Source organism: Mercenaria mercenaria, chromosome 1 (assembly GCF_021730395.1).
Source record: "Mercenaria mercenaria strain notata chromosome 1, MADL_Memer_1, whole genome shotgun sequence".
In the NCBI taxonomy this organism is placed as follows: Eukaryota; Metazoa; Mollusca; class Bivalvia; order Venerida; family Veneridae; genus Mercenaria; species Mercenaria mercenaria.
This window is the reverse complement of record NC_069361.1, coordinates 5,230,545-5,252,611: the sequence shown is the minus strand read 5'-3', so window position 1 is coordinate 5,252,611 and position 22,067 is coordinate 5,230,545. Positions and strand designations below refer to the sequence as shown.

The window sequence follows — 22,067 nt, the reverse complement described above, 5'->3', positions numbered from 1 at the left end:
CAGATAATCACTGGGATCAATCACATCGTTTAATTGCTCATTGCTTAGATATTGATCTATTATTTTAATGTTTAATTGATATCGATTACCTTGGGTCAAGTCTGTAACTACATAAGAACGCTCATTCACTGTTTCATTTTGAAGTGTTTCACCTGGATATTCACGTGGAATAACTTAAGGAAAATGGTAAGATCTGTCTTTATTTTAATGAACAAACATGCGATTTTGAAAAATGATTTCAGAAATAATATAAGTAATTAATCGGTCTATACATTAATATGCGTTTATTTATGCCGCGGTGATGTCTATAATTAAGGATCTCTGAAATAATCCTTATATAAGATATGACCACATAAGAACTGGTTTAATTGATGAAAAAAAAAATGGATAGGGGTTGAACTGTTCAAATTACCGGTCGCTTTAAACCCGTACTTTCGGTTTCAATCTGTTTTGAATTTAATCATGAGAATGATCTCATTTTCAAAAGAATTTGCATTAATGCCAACCAAATAGTACGTGAGAAATATAAAACTTGACGATTTATTTGATTACGACATACTTTGACAAGACCACGCATCGTTTCGTCTCGTGTAGCTGTTAGTACTTGGTTCCGGGACATGTGAAACAATGAGATATTTTGTACGGAACACGTTGATATGAAGCTTTTTAGATGTATTACTTTTAATTCAGAAATTTATAAATAATCGTATTATTTACTGATAGTTTTTATTATTCATGTTAGTTCGTTGTTATCAAAATACCGAATATTGTATTAACCATTTCGAAGTCTTACATAAAATTAGCAATTCTTATAAACAATTTCATTGCAAAAGTAACATTATTAAAAAATGAAAACGTGCTCAAAAAGAAAGACATCGCTACGAACAGGTCGAAAGTTAACACTGAAAAAAGTTATAAAAAGTTTACTTGCCAACGTTATTCCTAACCCCTCGGGTAATGCTTTTATGTACTGCCAGTACCGATATAGTCATACAGCGGAAACGACCTTTAAATTCCAAGTTTCCATTTCTCAAAATTTTTAAGATGTGCATTTTTAGCTCACCTGTCACGGAGTGACAAGGTGAGCTTTGTGATCGCTTTTCGTCCGTCGTCCGTCCGTAAACTTTTATTTTAAATGACATCTGCTCATAAACCGCTAGGTCAACTTCACAGGAATGATCCTTGGGTGGTCCCCTTTCAAAATTATTCAAAGAATTGAATTCCATGCAGAACTCTAGTTGCCATGGCAACTGAAAGGAAAAACTTTAAAAATCTTCTTGTCCAAAACCACAGGGCCTAGGGCTTTGATATCTGGTGTGTAGCATCATCTAGTGGTTCTCTACCGAAAGTTTTCAAATTATCCCCCTAGGGTCAAATTTGGCCCCGCCCCGGGGGTCACATGGTTTATATAGATTTATACAGGGAAAACTTTGAAAATCTTCTTGTACAAAACCACATGGCCTAGGGCTTTGATATTTGGTATGTAACATCATCTAGTGGTCCTCTACCAAGATTGTTCAAATTATCCCCCCCCTAGGGTCAAATATGGCCCCGCCCCGTGGGTCCCAAGTTTTACATAGACTTATATAGGAAAAAAAGTTTAAAAATCTTCTTGTCTGAAACCACAACACTTAGACTTTTGATATTTGGTTTGTAGCATTGTCTTATGGTCCTCGACCAAAATTGTTCAAATTGTACCCCTTGGGTGAAAAAAGGCCCTGCCCTGGGGGTCCCAAGTTTTATATAGACTTTTATAGGAAAAAGCTTTAAAAATCTTCTTGTCTGAAACCATACGACCTAGGCTTTTGATAGTAGGTATGATGCATTGTCTAGTAGTCCTCTACCAAAATTGTTCAAATTATGCCCATGGGGTTAAAAGGGGCCCGGCCTGGGGTCACTTAGTTATTATGTGAGTTATATAGGAAAAATACTTAAAAATTCATCTGATCCTATTTCCAAGACTGTTTAATTATAATTACCTGATGACCCCAATGATATCACTTGGCTGTGACCTTGACCTACTGACCTACTTTCTTGTTTTTTAAGATACAGTGACAACATACACAGTTTTGCACACAAATCGTAAAACTGAATTTCACTGACCATGAATGTGACCTACTGACTTTCTTAATATTTTATCATCAGTTTGACATTTGAAACATATAGCTCAGTTTGAGTCAGAGATCTGTTTTTTGGCATTCAGTCCCTCCGAGTGTTGAGTTATCCACATCACAAGAAGGAAACTAAATACTGCCTCACAATATTACCTGCTTAATATACTTCTAGAATCTGTAACCTCGGCAAAATACCTTAACACCTTGACGTGGATATTGCAAACGATCTCTCGTGGGACGCCCACATAAATGGGTCGGCTAAAAATGACATATTGATAAGATCCTCGTCGGGCCGCAGCTGGAGTATAGCTTCGCAGTCTGGACTCCATACACACAAAATAGACCGGATAGAAACCGTTTAATGGGACCTCCGTGGCCGAGTAGTTAAAGTCGCTGACTTCAAATCATTTGCTCCTCATTGATGTGGGTTCGAACCTCACTCGGGGCGATGATTTTTTCATGTGAGGAAGCCATTCAGCTGTCTTACGGAATGTCGGTGGTTCTACCCAGGTACCCGTTCGCGATGAAACAATGCACGGAGAGGCACCTGGGGTCTTCCTCCACCGTCAAAACTGGAAAGTCGCCATATGACCTATAATCGTGTCGGTGCGACGTTAAACCCAACAACTGTTTAAAGACGGGAAGCGCGTTGGACTGTGTTCAACTTTGGCCGCACTTGAAGTGTCACTGAAATGGTCTGAAATGGAGCTTATAAATCTCTGGTGCATTGACTCCCGGCCCTAGCTATTACAAATCATCTGGTTGCAATTCCAATTGAAGATTATCTCATTCCCCTAACAAGGATATCACGCCTGTTAAGGCTAATCTCTGCAACTCCTGATAATTACATATCACTCATTTCCCCAATTTTCTTTCTGTAACGTTGACGAAAGCATAAAATATGCGGAGTGTCTCTGTGAAATGAAATATTGAGACCATGTGACAGGTGCGCGATGGAAGATAAATTACCACTTGTTCAATGTGCATAGTACCCATTTACCGAGATGCGCGTTTAAGGTGAGAAATGTGCGATTTAAATGGATTAGCACATTTTCCAGCCATGAGCATGGTTCTTATAATATACCTAGGGGTAGTGTATAACAAGTACAGTGTATTTTTTTAGGTCTGGTGCCAGTGGCAACCTAAAGTGTTCGTTAATTTGTTCGTTTCATGCTGGTTGACTGTCAATTTACGTTCATTTAAAGATCCATTCACATACTGATGCTGTAAATGTACGGTTTAAGGAGGACGCATTCTGAGAACGTTGCCTTTCCTACTTGATGTTATACTCTTGTTTCTTTTTTGATTAATTTTTTTCTCATGTGTTTCAGGTTGACCATTTCAATGAAGAAGATATTTCATGTAAGTACTAGTGAAGAATCAACGGATTGGCCGTGACGATCTTTATATTCTTTTCCGAAGCAACTGCTCATACTATAGAAAAGCCAAATGATATGTATAGCTTTGTTGCTTACTCTTCCAGTAATTTGAAAATATAAATGACTGGTGTCTTGTGGCATGTTTCAATCGAAGGGTCTTTCTTCATTTCAATGACGCAGATATGCATCTGTATGTTTATTTGATGCTGATATCGCTGATGTGTATATATTATTTGTTTCAGATATGTATGAGGTATTCCGACAATACGACACAAACCAAATTGGTCAAATACAGATAAAAGATCTTTCTCACGCGATGTTGTCTCTTGGACATAATCCAACAGTAGCTGAACTGGAGAAGCTTGTAAACGCAATCGAGCGAGAAGGTAAGTGAATTTATCGTATTCAAAGAACATGTATTTCTTAATATTTTACATCGGGGTTACATGAAAGTCCTGTCTTTTCTTTCGCGTTACTTTTCTGTCCGTTTTTGACATTCACACTTTCCTATTACATGTTCTTATAGCGTTATGAGTATAAGACAGAACGTGTATACTTTTATGTCAAAAATATCAGCACAAAAATGGCATGTACAAATAAATAAGTCTCGTAAAAGGGGTTATTAAAAGTAACAATTATATATACAATTATATATAATGTTTGTGAACACATATTCAAAACCCGTTCTGCTATAAATTCCTCAAAATACTTTGTTATTATCTACAGTTTAAGATTATAAGGAACTTACCTGGAGCTAAGCAAAGTGCCTTCAGAACATTCTTGAGGCAAGTACCGTGGTGTTACATTATATAATTATGACACCAGTTATAGAAAGAAAAACATTTTCACAAGAACATGTTCATTTTCAGCGGACCGACAATACCTAGATTTTCCAGAGTTTCTGACAGTTCTAGCGTTTCACCTCCAGGAAACAGAACCAGAAGAACAACTGAGGGAAGCATTTAAAGTATTTGACAAAGACGGTAATGGTAAACTGAATGCTGCCGAGTTAAAACATACAATGACAAATCTAGGAGAGAGACTCAGTAAGGAGGATATTGACTACATGGTTAAGATGGCTGATGTAACCGGAGACGGACAAGTGAATTATGAAGGTTATTGATAACTTCGTTGGTTTGTTGGTTTTCTAATGCATCATTTAAAAATGCAAAATGTCTTACAATGCACTGAGTCGACGAAAGAGTATATTTTATAAATGCATCCATAACACATTTTAAAGGTACTGACCGCAACGGTAATTTATAGTTAAGAGTACACAACTGTCAGTTGTAGTTTATGAAAGATAATAGATATACATAATCTACAAGTATTTAAAGTTGTAAATTAGGTATATTACATACTAATATTCGATGGTCAATACAATTTACAGCTTTGTTTATCACCCTGCTGTGTATATGTATGCACCACTAAGACTGATTTATTGTTTTATTTTTCAGAATTCATTCGTGTCATGACCAGTAAATAGTGACTGTTGAAGAACTAAGTTACAAGTCTGAAAATATTTATACTTGAACGTTTCATGCACATTGGATTTTATAAATCTTCGTACGTTCATAAATAGGTAACTTGCAATTCAATGTGATAGATTTTGTCAAAAATTAGAGCTATATACTTTTGTAAATGTTTCCTCAAAAATGGGAATTATATGTCTTCTTGTAGATGTTTGCGTCAAATGTTTTTGTGTTATGTTTTAAACGTTCAAAGGTTGTGGTTACATACTATGATTATCCCACACCAGTGGGGGTCTGCTGTACTGCTGGTAGGCATCATTTCGTTAGAACATCTGTCCGTTACTCTAAGCTTTTGCTCATGATACCAGGATATCGTGGTTCCAAAAGTCAAATATGAGTGAAAACATCACTTTAATTGAATAAAGAACATAGAAAATTACATTGTGAAAGTCTTATTAAAAATTATAACGTATTCCAATTGATAGGAAATCTACTCTTGTCATTTTAAGAATACTTTTAAACCCTGATTTACTGGTGTTTATTACAAACATTTACTATAAAATTGTGTACGTCTTCTTTCATGTGTCACATAGTCACTAGCATAGGTCGGTATACACAATGAAAGAGACGTGTGGATAAACTAAGAGCTCAAAACCAATAAAAAGTGGCACTACGAAATTTAAAACAGGAAGATTAGCCACATGAGTATACACATTTGCAGAAGCTTTACATATTTTACACTACAGTAACACAGGAAAAGCACGATGGAAAAATCACTTTAAAATAATTATTTTGATACGACAACGTTCATGAACAAAAACATTAGAATGATACCACTGCCGAGTGGCCATAATTTCTCCTTGTCCCTGTATGATGGTTCTACTTGCTTTATTTTTACTCGCAAAGTTATCCCAGCAGGAAGACTGGAATGTTCCTTTGGACGATTTGACGACTAAAGTCCATTGACTTTGATTAACGAAGGAAGGTTGTCTATAGGGGCATGGAGCAAGCTAGTCCTTCGTAACACCTGAAAAGGATACAAAATATAGTTTAATACTGCATTTAAAAAGTTACAATAAACACACTGTATGGTAAATTCAGGAAAGTAGACCACCCGTGTAACCGGACCATTTTCCTCATAACATAAAATATTTCCAATATTTTTTTCACTTTATACTAACATTAAAAATAACACCTACTTTAAATTAATGTGTCTGAACAAGGCTAATACTTCAGATTTAGAAGCGTCATTTTTGGATTTAAATTTAACAATTGTGAATACCGGTAATAATCTAGAAACGAAAATATATGATAAAGGAGACGATTTTAATTTTGAAATTGTCAACTTCCCTCATCTTGATGGAGATGTCTATATTTCATAACTTATTCGTTTTGTAAAAGCTTGCTCAAAGATAGATGGTTTTAATGACAGAAATCTTCATATCACCAAGAAATTGTTACAACAGGGTTACCGTTATCATAAGCTACGGAAAGCTTTTAGTAAATTTTACTACAGATCGTCGGAACTGTTAGAAAAATACAATACGAACCTAAAACACAGCTAAAACTTGGACTTATACACCCGGAATACTATGGAGATGTAGTTTATAAAATTCGGAATATTAAACACAGCCCTTTTTTAATCAGATATTTGTAAAATGGGTTAAAAAGTTGATCAAAAGAGGATACGATGCGAAATCGTGAAGCACAATGCATGTTTAGTGATTGACCCCTCTACAGTTAATTGCTATGCTTTCCTATTTGATTGAGCGATGACTAATGTGTAAGATTCCATGATGTTTTTCTCTTAAATCCTACATACAACGGACGGAGGGAGTTGATTTTTGTCTTACAGGTTTCTTAGTCGTGCCCTTAAAAGTTAGGCTCTTGTTGCTCTGACTGCTCTACTGTTTCCTTATTTGTTGCTTGTTCGTTTATCTATGTTATTCAGTTAGTCGTGGTTGTATGTTTATCTTTGGTACACGAGTGTCTGCGCTATCGTAGTGTACGTTGTAGTGTGACTGTTATTAAGGAACGTGGCATTCCCTTTGTATATTCGGACTTGTTCAACTTTCCCCTTCGGGTTCCCCACCACCACCCCCCACGCGGCCAAATTTTGCCCCTTACCATATCCTTCTCCTCCATCTATATTTAGCATAAATTAATATGTAATTGTTGGATGTTTGAAGCAACCCGTCTGAAATATTTTTCCATTACAGCTTCTTTTTGTTTTGGGCCTACTATGCAAATGCGTGGCTCTGTGGCTGTGTTTCTGGTGCTCTGTGCTTCCGAGAAATCTACCCTTACCTCTTATCTTTTGGAGTTTTAGCAGTAACACTCCGAAAAAAATATTTCTGCAAGAACTTAACACTTCTCCATAAGGACGTTAATTATATTTTACTTGTTAATTAAGTTACTTGGAACTGTATTTTGACCTGAATGTGACGTATGATAGTTCACAGCAAAAAAGTATTTACCCCTATTGATAATTATTAATTTACGTTTCTATACTCATCACAAACCGAACGCGTATTCTGTTTGTTTCACGATCTCCAAAAGCGGCGTTTGAAGATCTTAGAGTTTTTCCTTGAGCACAACAAAAGACACAAATAAGATGGAGCTTTTCCTTGCACAGCACGAAATACAAAAACAAGAATTTTGAACATCATTCTAGCCCTTACATGCAGCCAATGAAGAGAGTTTAGAATTTCTGTTTTAGTATGACCACCTCGAGCATTGGCAACAATGCTGGCTGCTTGGTTTTGCACTCTCTGAAGTCTGTTGATCTGACAGGCAGGGATATCGGTGAAAAGGCCGTTGCAAAAGTCAAGATAAGAATGAATAAGTCCATGCACCATGATCTCTGTGGACTTTTATGACAGATGTTTACGAATGTCTTTCAGATTTCTTAGCTGGACATGCGCAAAAGTTTAGCTCTGTTGGTATATTTTAGCCCTGTTGGTACCCGAAAAAATATCAGGCTAAACCATTCGAACAAACCTGACAAAGATAATGCAAGAATGCTACAGACCGAGTTTGGGGAAGATATATCCTTTCCGCAGCTGTAACGTAATTAAATGTATTAGCGTCTGATGGCCCTTTCACGCTTCCGTAGAATCAACATTTATTACGCGAAATTCATTTTGAAAATATTTCTGAAATGTCTAGGTCTGCAGCTCTCAAATACGGAAATATCTTACATCCGAGGCATATACTGACACATAAAGACAACATATAAAAGGACCTTTGGGCGATTTGACGAAGTTCCAAAAATCTCTATGTACCCTTGCTCCGTTACGGACCCCTATGGGATTTCTGTTTATCCCGAGCTCAAATATGTTTTCGTAGATGAAAAGCTAACATATCGTGCTAAAGCCCAGCTAATTTCAAATTGATACAAACTGCTGAAAGTTGACTTCCCATTAGAAAAAAAAAAGAAAAAAGAAAATGTCCACGCACATACATTTTGACGGGGGTGACCCCTGCGCATGCCTGGCGAGATTGCATAAAGATGTGCCCGCTGTCCTAAGGATATCAATCAGTTCAAGGAGATGCGTATAAATGTAACTCTAGTTGACCCTTAATGGGGCCAGGCTAACTCTTACGAACAAACCTGAGAAAGATTTGCAAGGATGATGCAGACTAAGTTTATCAAGGTTCCCCACAATAAAAGGGGTCAAGTGGGGCCATTTGAACAGACTTTAGAGAGGTATTTGTTGACGATACACGTCAGACCTATACAGATAACTATACCTGAACATGTAGGCTGTTCCGCTCGTCAATCAGGAAGTTGTTATTTGAAGAATGGGTAAACTCTGATCAAACTCGGAGAAACAACATTGGTGTGCATCAACATGCGAACAGATCTATCAATTTCCGTTGTCGGACGACGGCAGCATGAAATCAGGTGTTTACGCCATCAACCCTTGTATTTGTGACAATACTAGCAATATTTAACATGACCATGGAGCAGTTCATTTCAAAGTATATGTAATAAACCAGTTCAGATTTCTTTTACAAAAGTGAGCTCTGTTAACATAAATTCCTTGAAACAGACATTTCCGCGTCTCATGTAGTAAATATATGTCCACAAGGTACAAACGTGGATAAACTAGTGGGGGCATATACAAATGGACTACACTTACTGATAGATAAGTATATTCCCCTCCACACAAAAGGCAGTGGCTACGATTACGGTACCGTAATCGTAGCCACTGCCCACACAAAAAGCATATGTTCTCCGACCTAGCTGCTCTTGATATAAAGACGAATTTTATCGGGCCAAACATTTAAAACGTAAGCTTGAACGGAAATTGCGTAAATTTAAACTACAGCGACCGTCTAAAGCGCTACTGTAAATAAGCTTCTCATTCAGGGCCGAACCGATTACTTCTCTGATGTGGCTGTGACAATAAAGGCTTGTCCAAGGTAACCAAACATCTGCTAAGAGACAGTCAAGATGTTGCCAGTCGCCTTTGAAGAACTTACACAGAATTTTAATGACTTTTTATCAATAAAATTGAAAACACGAGGAATGGCAGTATCTCACATAGCTAGAATGACTCGGATTTAAATTGTGAACTGCCCTGTTGATTTAGCTCTTGAAACAAAGGAAGAGGTAAAACAGAAATGTAAAAATATACGAACAAGTCCTGTGAACTTGATCTGTCACCAACATGTTTTTACATACATGCCTTGATAAACTTTTGCAATTGATTTCAAACATTATAATTACATCAATGGAGTTAGGGTATTAGCAAGTCGAGTTTAGTGCGAGAATAAAATACCTATATCCCCCGGTCTCTCAACTTAAATTTTGTTAACAGCCCTCGTGCTACTTGGTATGTCTGCAGCTTTCTACACTACTGGCCGCCAAACACTCTTACATCGTCCATAACACGATTTCGGAGTCCAAGACAAATCACATGCATGGATGTCGTCATATATAAGTGTCCGCTATCAAACTGTCCGTGGATAGTGGGTAATCGACGCATGTGATGATGAAATACAGAGCCCTTCAGGGATCAGTATATACTGGGTCCCGAGAGCTACATAATGTACACTCAACCAGTGGATGCCAAATGTAGACGTCACAGACTGCTTCATTATTTCTATTCGGACGACTCTCAGTTATACCTGTTTCTTTTTTTTTAATAGGAGATGTGACTAGAAATGAGGCATTGTGTCGCACAGAGGGTTGCTTCCCTGAATTCGTCACGTGGATGCATTATAACGTGCTGAAGCTCAATGCTGATAAAACGGAAGTTATGATAACCACATCAAAGCATAATTTCAAAATACGGCACGTCGCATTATCACTGGGACATCCCGTCACAGTCATGTTACACCCGTACTGAAGAACCTTCATTGCTTACTAGTGAAATAGAGGTTACAGTTCAAAGGTCTGTCCCACACCCATAATGCTTTCCATGATATATCTCCTGCCTGTATTTGGGGTATCTTAAAATCACGAGAAACACTGTCATTGGCTGTGTCAAAAACTAAAACCGTGCTGCAACTTTGTACAACTTTTCGCAACTTGACCAATACTTAACTTTATATGAAAGCGTAGAAAAGTTTATCGTCTTTTAACTTTTGATGTGTATATGTTTTTAAATTACTGTTTTGAATTCGTAATAGTTCTTACTTTGTTAAATATATTCTGTAAAGCACTTTAACGTGTATGTGCGAAAAGAGAAGACTGCTATGTAAATGTAGTATGATAATGATAATAATAATGATTTTGTTTGTTTGTTTTGGGTTTAACGCCGTTTTTCAACAGTATTTCAGTCATGTAAAGGCGGGCAATTAACCTAACCAGTGTTCCTGGATTCTGTACCAGTACAAACCTGTTCTCCGCAAGTAACTGCCCACATGAATCAAAGGTGGAGTACTAATGATTTCAGACACAATGTCGTTTATCAAATAGTCACGGAGAACATACGCCCCGCCCGAGGATCGAACTCACGACACCGCGATCCGTAGACCAACGCTCTACCTACTGAGCTAAGCGGGCGGGCTAATAATAATGATGATGATAATAATAATGATAATAAAAAACAATAAGGATAAGTGCTCTTGTGCTCACTCTGGAAAAATAAAACAATCTTGTAAAAGTAAAATATTTAAAATTTTAACAAAGAATGAGAGTGAGTACTTGGAGAGCGAAATCTTATCTTATTATTTAATGTCATATCAGATTTCAAAGCTTTTCTTTTTATCAAGGACTTATAAATTACATGTATTATAAAACGCTTTTAAAAAGGACTTAAATGGCTACACAGAGCTCAGTAAAGTGTTCCTAGTACTATTTTCCTCTAAATAAACTTATTGTCTATTCTTTTCAAAATATTCCGCTTTTAATAGAAATTCATGTGCTCTGAGTGTATACAAGCTTTTCCTTTGATTTGACCGAGTGACCTAGATTTTTGCCCAATGTGACCCAGATTCAAAATTACCTTCGGCTGTATAATAAAAAACATTCTGACCAAGTTTTATGACGATAGAATAAATATTGGCCCCTAGAGTGTAAACAAGCTAATTCTTTGATTTGACCTGCTGACCTATTTTACCACATGACCAAGATAAATGTCCATCCGAGATTTCATGCAGACAAACATTTTGACAAAGTTTCATGCACTTCAAAACAAAAATGCAGCCCCTATTGCATACACAAGTTTTCCTTTTATTTTAACAGCTGACCTAGTTTTTGAATCCCTATGACCCAGATTCGAAATTTGACCTAGAGATCATCAAGGCAAAACAAATTTCATGAAGATATGGTCACAAACGTGGCCTCTAGAGTGTTAGCAAGCTTTTCTTTTAATTTGGCCAGATGACCTAGTTTTTTATCCCACATGACCCAGATTAGAACTTGACCTAGAAGTCATCAAGGCAAACATTCTAACTAATTCTCATGAGTTTCAAACTTAAATTGCGGTCTCTAAGAGTGTTAAGCAGACTTTCCTGCGATTTGGACGACTGACCTAGTTTTTAAACTCACATGACCCAGTTTCAAACATGACGTAGAAATCACCAAGACAAACATTCTAACAAAGTGTCATAAAGATTAAGTCACAACTGTGACCTCTAGGGTGTTCACAAACTTTTCCTTTGATTTGACTGGGTGATCTAATTTTTGATCATACATAACTCAGATTCGAAATTGGCCTAGGGGTCCTCAAGACAAACATTCTGACCAATTCTCATGAGCTTCGAACTTAAATTGTGGTCTCTAGGTTATTAAAAAGATTTCCCTTTGATCTGGCCTACTGACCTAGTTTTTGACCCGACATAACCCAGTTTCGAACTTGACCTAGAGATCATCAAGAAAAACATTTTGACCAAGTTTCATAAAGATTGAGTCACAACTGTGGCCTCTAGAGTGTTCACAAGCTTTTCCTTTGATTTGACCGGGTGACCTAGTTTTTAACCCACATGACCCAGATTCAAACTTGAATTAGAGATCATTAAGACAAATATTCTGATTTAGTTTCATAAGATTGAGTCATAACTGTGGCATCTAGAGTGTTCACAAGCTTTTCCTTTGATCTGGCCTACTGACCCAGTTTCAAATTTGGCCTAGAGTTTATCAAGACAAACATTCTGACCAAGTTTCATTAAGATTGGATTACAACTGTGGCTTCTAGGGTGTTCACAAGGCAAATGTTTACGGACGACGCATGACGCACGTCGCACGACGCACGACGGACGCCGATGGACGCCGGACAATGACCGGTCACAATACTCACCTTGAGCACTTCGTGCTCAGGTTAGCTAAATATCAAAACGAGGTATCATTTTCATCAATATATATTATGACTTGGGCATTTCTTAATGAGACACATCAAAATGAGTTTTCAGTACACAAAAATACTAAAATGGACAAAGAGATATATACAATCATTACAAAAGAAATATCCACCGTTTACAAAAATAAATTTGCCTTATTGAATATATAGACTAGATCTGCTAGACCGAGTATTTCTCTATTGAACATGTCATGAAAGCTGAAAATATGAGACAAATCATGTTGGATATTTGTATCAAATACAATGTATATCTATTTTGTTTAGAGCGAAAACAGAAATTGTGAATTTTATAGATAGAATTTTACAGCTGCCTCGGTGTGCCTCAACGTATTTACGGCACTGGTCAGATTGTCGAAACGACATACACGTTTCAGAAAACAGCTTTTGTTTACATTTGACTTTTCCTGCTCGACCTGCCCAACGAAATAATAACACATTTTATAATCTTCCGCTGCATAAAGAATGATAAAATTATATTTAAGGACTAAATAATTATATATGTCGAACATTTGCATTTAAAGTTATATATAGCAATATTTCAGTCGAAATCCAAGTTATTAGAATTGTAATAATTACCTTTTTGTCTATCTTGACAACAAAGAAACTGACAGGTTGAAAGACATTGCTACAGTTTATTTAAATATCCAAACAGCGAATGAATGGAAATATGAAATTTTTTTGATGAAATGGAAAATCCACATCTATTTTTAATTAAATACTATCGCAAATTACATTTTTTTTTTGTAAATGAAAAGTGGTTATATAAGGGGGAGTCTTTAGAAACTGTAGATAATTTTAACTATCTCGGTACCATTTTCAACTATACTGGTAATTTTTCAATGAATCTAGAACATCTAACAGGCAAATCACTAAAAGCGTTGAAAGTACTGATGCTCAATTGTAAAAAATATGATGTAAAACCTAAACTCCAATGTCAATTATTTGATTCTTTTGTCGGCTCTATCTTAAGTTATTCTGCTGAGGTTTGGGGTTGTACTAAATCTAAAAAAAATGGAGCGTATTCACTTCAAATTTTGTAAAATTATTCTTAAGGTTAATTTAAGCACATGTAATGCTGGAGTGTATGGTGAATTAGGGAGATATCCTCTATATATTTCTCGATATGTTAGGGTAATTAGATATTGGTGTAAGTTGTTAAGTACAGACAATATTATATTGAAAAGGATTTATGAGCAAAATGTTTCTGACCGCTCTAAAGGTTGTAAAAATTGGATATCAAATGTTAAAAGATTGTTAGACACGTATGGGTTTTCTGACTGTTTTATATATTGTGATAAGATAGATTGTAAAACATCCCCTAATATATTTAAACAAAGATTGATTGATAATTACATGCAAGACTGGCATAATTCCATTCAAAACAGCAAGTTGTTAGAACTTTACTTACAATGTAAAACAAGTTGGTCATATGAAAATTATCTTGATATTATACCAGGTAACTTAAGATTTTACATTTCTAGATTAAGACTATCGAAGGTGAGTACCACTTTATTTTAATTTGTCCTTGTTATTTACGTAAGAAATATAAAGATATACTTCTATTATGTAAGACCATCGATGTTCAAATTTTCTCAGCTGTTGCAAACTACTAACACATCTCTATTATACAAATTTGCAAAATATGTTAAAGAAAGTTTAGAAATTAGAAATACTATCATAAATGTCTAGTAAACTATGATCTATGATCATCCTCTATGTAAACTGTTTTTTATTATAATTTATCATACAGTTACACGTGATGTTATATTATATGTAATGTAAATGTTAAATTTATATTGATGATGTACTATGTACAAATCTAATAAAATATATGTTCTGTTCTGTTCTGTAAAAAACAAACAAACAAAAAACATCATTTATAATACATGTATACTTATATATGTCTGACATGGATCTAACCAGATATAACGGGTATTTTTCTATAACAAATCTTTCATCTAAAAATGTTATAAAACAACTAAAAATCTTTAAACGATGTGGGATTTGTAAAGACCTGGTTTACATTTTTGGGTTTGAATTACACCATAATGATCGACTTTTAAAAATCATTTTACGCTTTGTAGTTTGCAAGGTAGGTCAAGAGATTCATAAAATATAGGTTAGGTATAATAACATGTGTTATTTTTAAACTTTATTCTGTATGTATGTAATCCAATATTACAATGTAAAATGCTAAAAATTTGATATATTTTCCACTTCGTCCATATTTGTGTTAAGTACTTGAACATACGACGGAATTACTTTAATTGAGAATTATCTGACTTAAGTGAGTATATACCTTTTCATTAGAGTCTTTTTCAAGAGATTTTTATTATTATTTATTGTTTTCCCTTCATGTACATCATACAGACAATAATAATAACGTTTACATAATACATATACAATTTTACCAACTAGTTTTATATATCGAATATATGTCTGCTTCTGTTTTTTTCTTTTTTATTACATGATGCTCATATACTATCATTTGTTTAATGTACATCAGGAAATCTCTTTTGAAATCTCACATCAATCTCACACCCACCCTCAAACAGACACATTTTCATACAAAACAACCTCCCATGCAATCATACACACACTCACACATATCCATATATACATATGTGATATCAGCAGATATAGTGTTGTATATCTACGTTTTGTATCCAAGAGTTTTTTAAACTGTAAAAGAAGCAGGTTGATATTTATGAAATGAACTTCTCATCAAAACTGAAATTACGAATGGTAAGTTTAGATGCTGCAGAAATGGCAAACTTATATTCTTTGTAAGCTGACATATCCGCAGCGTTCACTTCAAAAGACAGCTTTGCTTTGTGATCTTGAAGCCATACAGTCTATGCGGAGTTTGTGATAATTGCTGAGGAAATGAGGTCGCAATAGTGCTAGCCATGTGAAATATTTATATTTAGACTATGGGTCAAATATCTGATGTTTTTAGCTCACCTGAGCCAAAGGCTCATGGTGAGCTATTGTGACCGCTCAATATCCGTCGTCCGTCGTGCGTCGTGCGTCCGTCAACATTTTCTAAAAAAAATCTTCTTCTTAAAAACCACTTGGCAGAATTACACCAAACTTCACAGAAATGATCTTTGGGTGGCCCCTTTTCTAAATTGTTCAAAGAATTGAATTCCATGCAGAAGTCTGGTTGCCATGGCAACCGAAAGGAAAAACTTTAAAAATCTTCTTGTCCAAAACCACAGGGCCTAGGGCTTTGATATCTGGTGTGTAGCATCATCTAATGGTCCTCTACCAAAATTGTTCAAATTGTTCCCCTAGGGTCAAATATTGCCCCGCCCCGGGGGTCACATGGTTTATATAGACTTACATAGAGAAAACTTGGAATATCTTCTTGTACAAAACCACATGGCCTAGGGCTTTGATATTTGGTATGTAACATCATCTAGTGGTCTTCTACCAAGATTGTTCAAATTATCTCCACTAGGGTCAAATATGGCCCCGCCCCGGGGGCTCCAAGTTTTACACAGACATATATAGGAAAAAAAGTTTTAAAATCTTCTTGTCTAAAACCACAACACTTAGACCTTTGATATTTGGTTTGTAGCATTGTCTTATGGTCCTCAATCAAAATTGTTCAAATTGTACCCCTGGGGTGAAAAGAGGTCCTGCCCTGGGGGTCCCAAGTTTTATATAGACTTATATAGGGAAAAACATTAAAAATCTTCTTGTCTGAAACCGTATGACCTATGCTTTTGATATTTGGTATGATGCATTGTCTAGTAGTCCTCTACCAAAATTATTCAAATTATGCCCCTGGGGTTAAAAGAGGCCCCACCCTGGGGTCACTTAGTTACTATTGTGAGTTATGTAGGAAAAAATACTTGAAAAATCATTTGATCCTATTTTCAAGACTGTTTAATTATAATTACCTGATGACCCCAAGTAATATGATGTCACTTGACTGTGACCTTGACCTACTGACTACTTTCTTGTTTTTTAAGATACAGCCTTGAAATTTTGATGACATACACAGTTTTGCACACAATCGTAAAACTGAATTTCATTGACCATGAATGTGACCTACTGACTTTCCTAATATTTTGTCATCAGTTTGACCTTTGAAACACGTAGCTCATATTACTCAGGTGAGCGATCCAGGGTCATCATGACCCTCTTGTTAATTATTCATGCCCATTATTGACCTTGTAAAATATTGTCTGACATTTTATATTACGGTTACAGTCTTATAGGTATAAAGGTTCTGCAAAAGTAACTTTTCTGTTTGATCTGCTTGATTGGCCGAAAATTACTGTGTATGTATAACTACATTCTATTATTAAAGAATTAATGATAATAATGATAATAAAAGAACATGTTTAAAAAACTTTGAGCTTTAAAAATTTAGTGAAACAACGGCGGCTGTTTTGGAGAAATCTGTAGACAAATCACACAGAGCACATTGATATCAACCAAGCACCAAAAAGTGACAGAGACCCATGGGCTCGAGATATAATTTTATGAGAGTTAGGATAGTCACGGTGACTCAAAACATTAAACAATAAGTCTATGAAAATCTAGATATGTTACCAAGGTGTTAGCTCAAACAATATGGTCTATAAAATGTAAATAATGAGAATCGGCGGTGAGCTCACGTTTCACTATTCCCATTTCCTACCACACATTATTAAACATATAAAATTCTTGAACTGAGAACAAGAATCACATCACAGTTCTCAATTTTTTGTATTGATTACAAGAAGTGAGAAATTTGAAAGGTGAAATTCATATTTCTTACTTTATAACTTACTATGTTTCATAGTGTATAATAAGAAATGAGAAATAACAAATTTGAAGTCTGAATATTTCACATTTCTCACTTCACACTCCTCCATTTTGTATCGAAAACGAGAAATGAGAAATGTGAGATATACAATTCACAAAGTATTTCAGTTGATGACATTAAATGATAAACAGAATTTTTTATGATAATGTAGACAACACTTTAGCTGTCTTAAGCACCGCAGAGAGGTCAACAGCTCTTTAATTGATTGAACTGAATGAGTTGAATAAACTAACATTTATACAACAGAAAAGTATAACGACATGAACAAATGAATAAATGAATAAAACAAAACATAATTTGAAATTATCACAAAGAAATAAGCATTTATTTGACATATATGTAAATTCCTCCATCAGTATCATATATTATTACAACCTTACATATACCGAAAAACTATTCATGATATAAAAATAACATCAGAGCAATATGTAGCAAAGAAAAAAATGAAAACATTACCGGAACATGTTTCTTTTTCTTGTTTGGTTGTTCTTTGTACTAAACAAGAGAATGAAGTACTGCCTTGTAACTGGAAGGTGAATGTAATTATCTCAGCTGTATAACCTATCTACATTTGTCTATGATATGACCAAACCTGGACGTAGAAGCAATTCCCTTGTAATTAAACATGTTCTTATTTTACCCTTAAGTGTTAACATTGCAAACGATCAATATACGCCTTCACTTAGGCTTTCCTTACAATAATAAGACAGTCTCCTCAAGTTTTAGGGATACATATCTCTGGGCGGTCCACGGATATTGGTTGGGGCAGGGGGAATTCCTGTCAAGGTTATTGCTCTTTCATTTGTAGTTATGCTATGATTGCCATTTATATACTCCCTTTAAGTCTGGCACATTTGTATAATATGATTAGTGGTACCAAGTTTAATCCCTATGAAGGCGAGGTATAATAATAAAATCCATTAATGGATGACACATTGATGGACACAGAAAAAAAAACAACCTGTTGACATTTGGCCTCAAAATGTGACCCTGACCTTTGAGCATGGGGTCTTATACGCCGTCTGTTTATAGGAAACATATGTGCCAAGTGATATTGAAATCCCTCAATGGATTGCAGACTTCTGGACTGTAAGGCGAAACATACATTGTTAATACCATATTTACATTTTGCCTTCAAGTGTGACACTGACCTTTGAGCCAGGGGTCTGGGTGTTGCGCGTGGTGTGGACGGACCATCATGGAAGGTAACTAGAGTCACGGACTGGGACTAATTTTTGTTCATCTTGCCACCAACAGATAGTTAAAGATTTCTTGCATGTTTATTTTATAAATTGTACTGATAATCTTACATTAGTTTGTTCCAGATGTAATGGCATATTATTAATTTTGCACTAACTGCGAATGAGGTTAAAAATTCTAAATAGCAGTATAGGTTCATGAATAGTGAGAACTTTTTCGAATTAAAGAGCAGAAGCAGCAGAAAGATCACAATCATCAGCAACATTTCCATCTTAAAAATAATTGACATCCTACGTGTAACATCTATTTTAGTGCTAAAACATACCACTTCATAACATCTAGCCTTACCACTTCATGGGATCGTACAGTGGAGCTGCATTCTGCATATCGTCTTGTTGTTACAAACCATTGTGCCATGATATTTGACAGACCTTAAAGTGGCCTAAAAGATGTGGAGAGAACATATTATACACTGTACTGCCTTTTTGGCCGTTGGGCTCACTCAGTCTTGATCTTAAATTAAAATGACTGAAAGTTGCGTCAGCAGTATCGTCTCGTTTTTTCTGATTTGGTAAATATTTTGTGTCAAATAAAATAATAAGCAAGTTACTCAACGGATAAAAAGATCCTTCGAAAAGATATATAGATACTGAGCGGAAACAAAATACTGTCTATATTTGCCCTTTGATCTCTCTGTGTGATCTTAGACTTGACCGACACGACCGATAATTATATTCTCATTATGTCAAACATTTGTGAAAATCGTTTAAGGGGTAAAATATACATCTTACCAATTTTCAGTTTGAGTAGACTGCACAAAAGACAAAATGTCTCTCCCTTAATTTTGGGGAGACATCAGTTCTAAATGACAACTGAAAACATGAATCATAATGAAAGTAGACCTACTTAAAATGAGATCTAAATGCCAAAATGACCATCAAACATACAAATAATTTTCATACATCTTTAACCAGCTTCACAAGAAGCAATCCACTTGTCATGATGACGATAATACATATTAGTATTTTCAAATAAATGTTAAGCTCACTTCACAAAATGAAATCTACTGGCCACGGTGACTATGATATGAAACATTTAGCCAACAGCACAAAATGCAATCTAATGACAAAAATGACTGTACTACATACCTGTATCTTTATATAAATCTTTAGCCTACTTCGCAGAATGAATCTAGTTGCAATGATGACTATCATATGAAACATACCAGTATATTGCCCATTGCACATAATGCAATCTAACGGCACCTGTGGCTGTATTACATACCAGTATTTTCACTTTAATCTTCAGGCTGCTGCATCAATTGCAATCGAATTGCCGCGATATCCTCAACACATACCAGTATTTTTACACAGTTAATTAGCCATCTTCTCAAAATGCAATATAAGTGCAATGAAGACTGTAATACATACTAGTATTTTTACATAAATCTTCACAAAATGCAATCTAAATGCTATGATATCTTTAATATTAAAAATATGGCAATTTTAGCCTACTTCACAAAATGCACAAAATTTTAAAATTTCATTTAATTGTCATGATGACTTTAATACATACCAATATCTTAGAGTACAATGCACTTTAGCGGTCCCTGGAAGTTTACGATACGTATGCGCAGTAAATTGTGGCGTTGGAGAAAGCGGGAGTGTGGGGCAGCAGCCCCCAAACATCTAAAAATAAAGTCACCCCGTATAACTTTTATTTTTCATGACATTTTTAACTACTATTATTATAGGGACCGCTAAAGTGCAAGTGCTCCATAGACCAAATTCTTGGGAGCAAAATGCACTCTCCTGGTCAAGGTTATAAAGCATACCAGTGTAACACCCCCACCACTGGTTGCATAGATTTAGAAAGTCAGCAGTTTTTTCACACTCGGTTTTATTTACAAGGTTATACAGACGTCAACTATACTAACAGTCAATTCAGGTATAAATACATCAACTTTTTAAATAGTATTTTCCCGCGCGCGTCAAACTTTTAATTAACTTTTATTCTTAAGTCCAAAAGTTCTATAACATAATAGTCAGTTCTAAAACTTCCACATTTATTTTTAACCCGCTCTTAAACCCGAGCCCAAAATTCGAACTTAACCGAGCTGATCTGAACCGATCCGAACTGCCAATTATCCGATCCCATTTTTGTAAAACATTTCTAACTTCCTGATTTTGTCTCTCTCTTCTTAACTCCGTCCTCTCTTTTCTTGACTCAGTCCTTCTCTCCCCATTCTCCTATCTTCTCTTAATCCTCTGAGTAGTTATACCTTTTTTACGAACTACAACGCAATAACATGTTTACAAGTATTTCAAAATGTTCGAAGCAATTTCAAAACATGTCAATCAAAACGTCCATTATGTACTCATATAATAGTAAACAACAGATGTGGAATCAATCACCATTGTGTATTTTGGTAAATAAATGACTGTTACCGAAACAAACAAAATAATTAGGGTCAAATCTAATAGATAAAACATTCAACGGTGATTCATTTTGTATAAATTGTAAACAACAACAATATGCTGAACAGGTAAACAAAGTAATTAACATTTCTGGCCAATTAATGAAAATTCCATCGAAAACAAAAGTAAAGTAATTAAGGCTGACCAAATCAATTTCTTTTGAGAATTTCGCAATATCTGATCGGTAATAATAGCAAACAAAGTCATTTAGGCCAAAACGTAATGGATAAAACACTCCGATGTTACGAAATTTGATTGAGTAGTAAATACCAACAATGACCTACGCATGTAAACAGAATGCGTATCATTTGTAAGAATTATCAGGATTATCTACCAAAATCAATAACAGATAAAATAAACACAATGATTAATTAACTGAAAACTGACCTGCGAGCTATCATTGTGTTACACCAGTACTTTTTTTACATAAATCTTCAGCCTACTTCCAAGATGCAGACTTATTTCAATAATGACTATAAATCAGTATTTTAACATGCCAAACGTTTTTGGTGCTTTGAACGAACTCTTCTGAAAGGCAGATATGAAAACGATCATAGTTTGTTTTTTTTTTCATAAAAAGTCAGTTCACAATTTCCTTCAAATACATGGAAAATTCTTCATGTTTTTTTTCCGTTTTCATAGTTTTCTCAATGACATTGCGTCTGTCATTTAGACAAATATGTTATGCACAATATGAGAATACGGACCGTTCTAGAATTGCCCTGCACAGTTTCAGAATTCCAGTAATGTCCGGCAATGTTGGAATACGTAAAACACGCAGGTCAGTTCTAG

The 22,067-nt window shown here is 35.3% G+C and overlaps 2 protein-coding genes and 1 long non-coding RNA gene across 4 annotated transcripts in view; 2 read left to right on the top strand and 1 right to left on the bottom strand.

Moving 5' to 3' along the window:
- Nucleotides 1–53: 53 nt before the first annotated feature.
- Nucleotides 54–5,174, top strand: LOC123545125 (calmodulin-like). Its single transcript, XM_045331431.2, has 5 exons — nt 54–186; nt 3,446–3,476; nt 3,736–3,879; nt 4,363–4,608; nt 4,951–5,174. The coding sequence occupies exons 1-5, from the start codon at nt 184–186 to the stop codon at nt 4,977–4,979; spliced, it is 453 nt and encodes a 150-aa protein (XP_045187366.1). The 5' UTR covers nt 54–183; the 3' UTR covers nt 4,980–5,174.
- LOC123545126 (uncharacterized) lies at nt 5,003–21,692 on the bottom strand. The gene is made up of 2 exons (XR_006685268.2): nt 19,147–21,692; nt 5,003–5,992 (listed from the first exon to the last, which is right to left on the bottom strand). It is a non-coding gene; the product is annotated as an uncharacterized LOC123545126 (long non-coding RNA).
- LOC123545123 (L-xylulose reductase-like) overlaps nt 11,880–22,067 on the top strand; it is a 28,201-nt gene continuing 18,013 nt past the window's right edge. Inside the window, exon 1 of one of the 2 annotated variants that reach the window (XM_045331428.2) lies at nt 11,880–15,063. The gene's annotated coding sequence lies outside the window, so the exon portion shown is untranslated. The remainder of the gene's footprint in view (nt 15,064–22,067) is intronic. The other variant, XM_053538528.1, reaches the window with a different exon arrangement.

What these genes read in the sequence shown, in the direction of transcription:
- LOC123545125 (XM_045331431.2), top strand. An exon ending in CAATGAAGAAGATATTTCAT is followed by an intron (nt 3,477 to 3,735) that starts GTAAGTACTAGT and finishes TATTTGTTTCAG; the next exon opens with ATATGTATGAGGTATTCCGA. An exon ending in AAACGCAATCGAGCGAGAAG is followed by an intron (nt 3,880 to 4,362) that starts GTAAGTGAATTT and finishes GTTCATTTTCAG; the next exon opens with CGGACCGACAATACCTAGAT.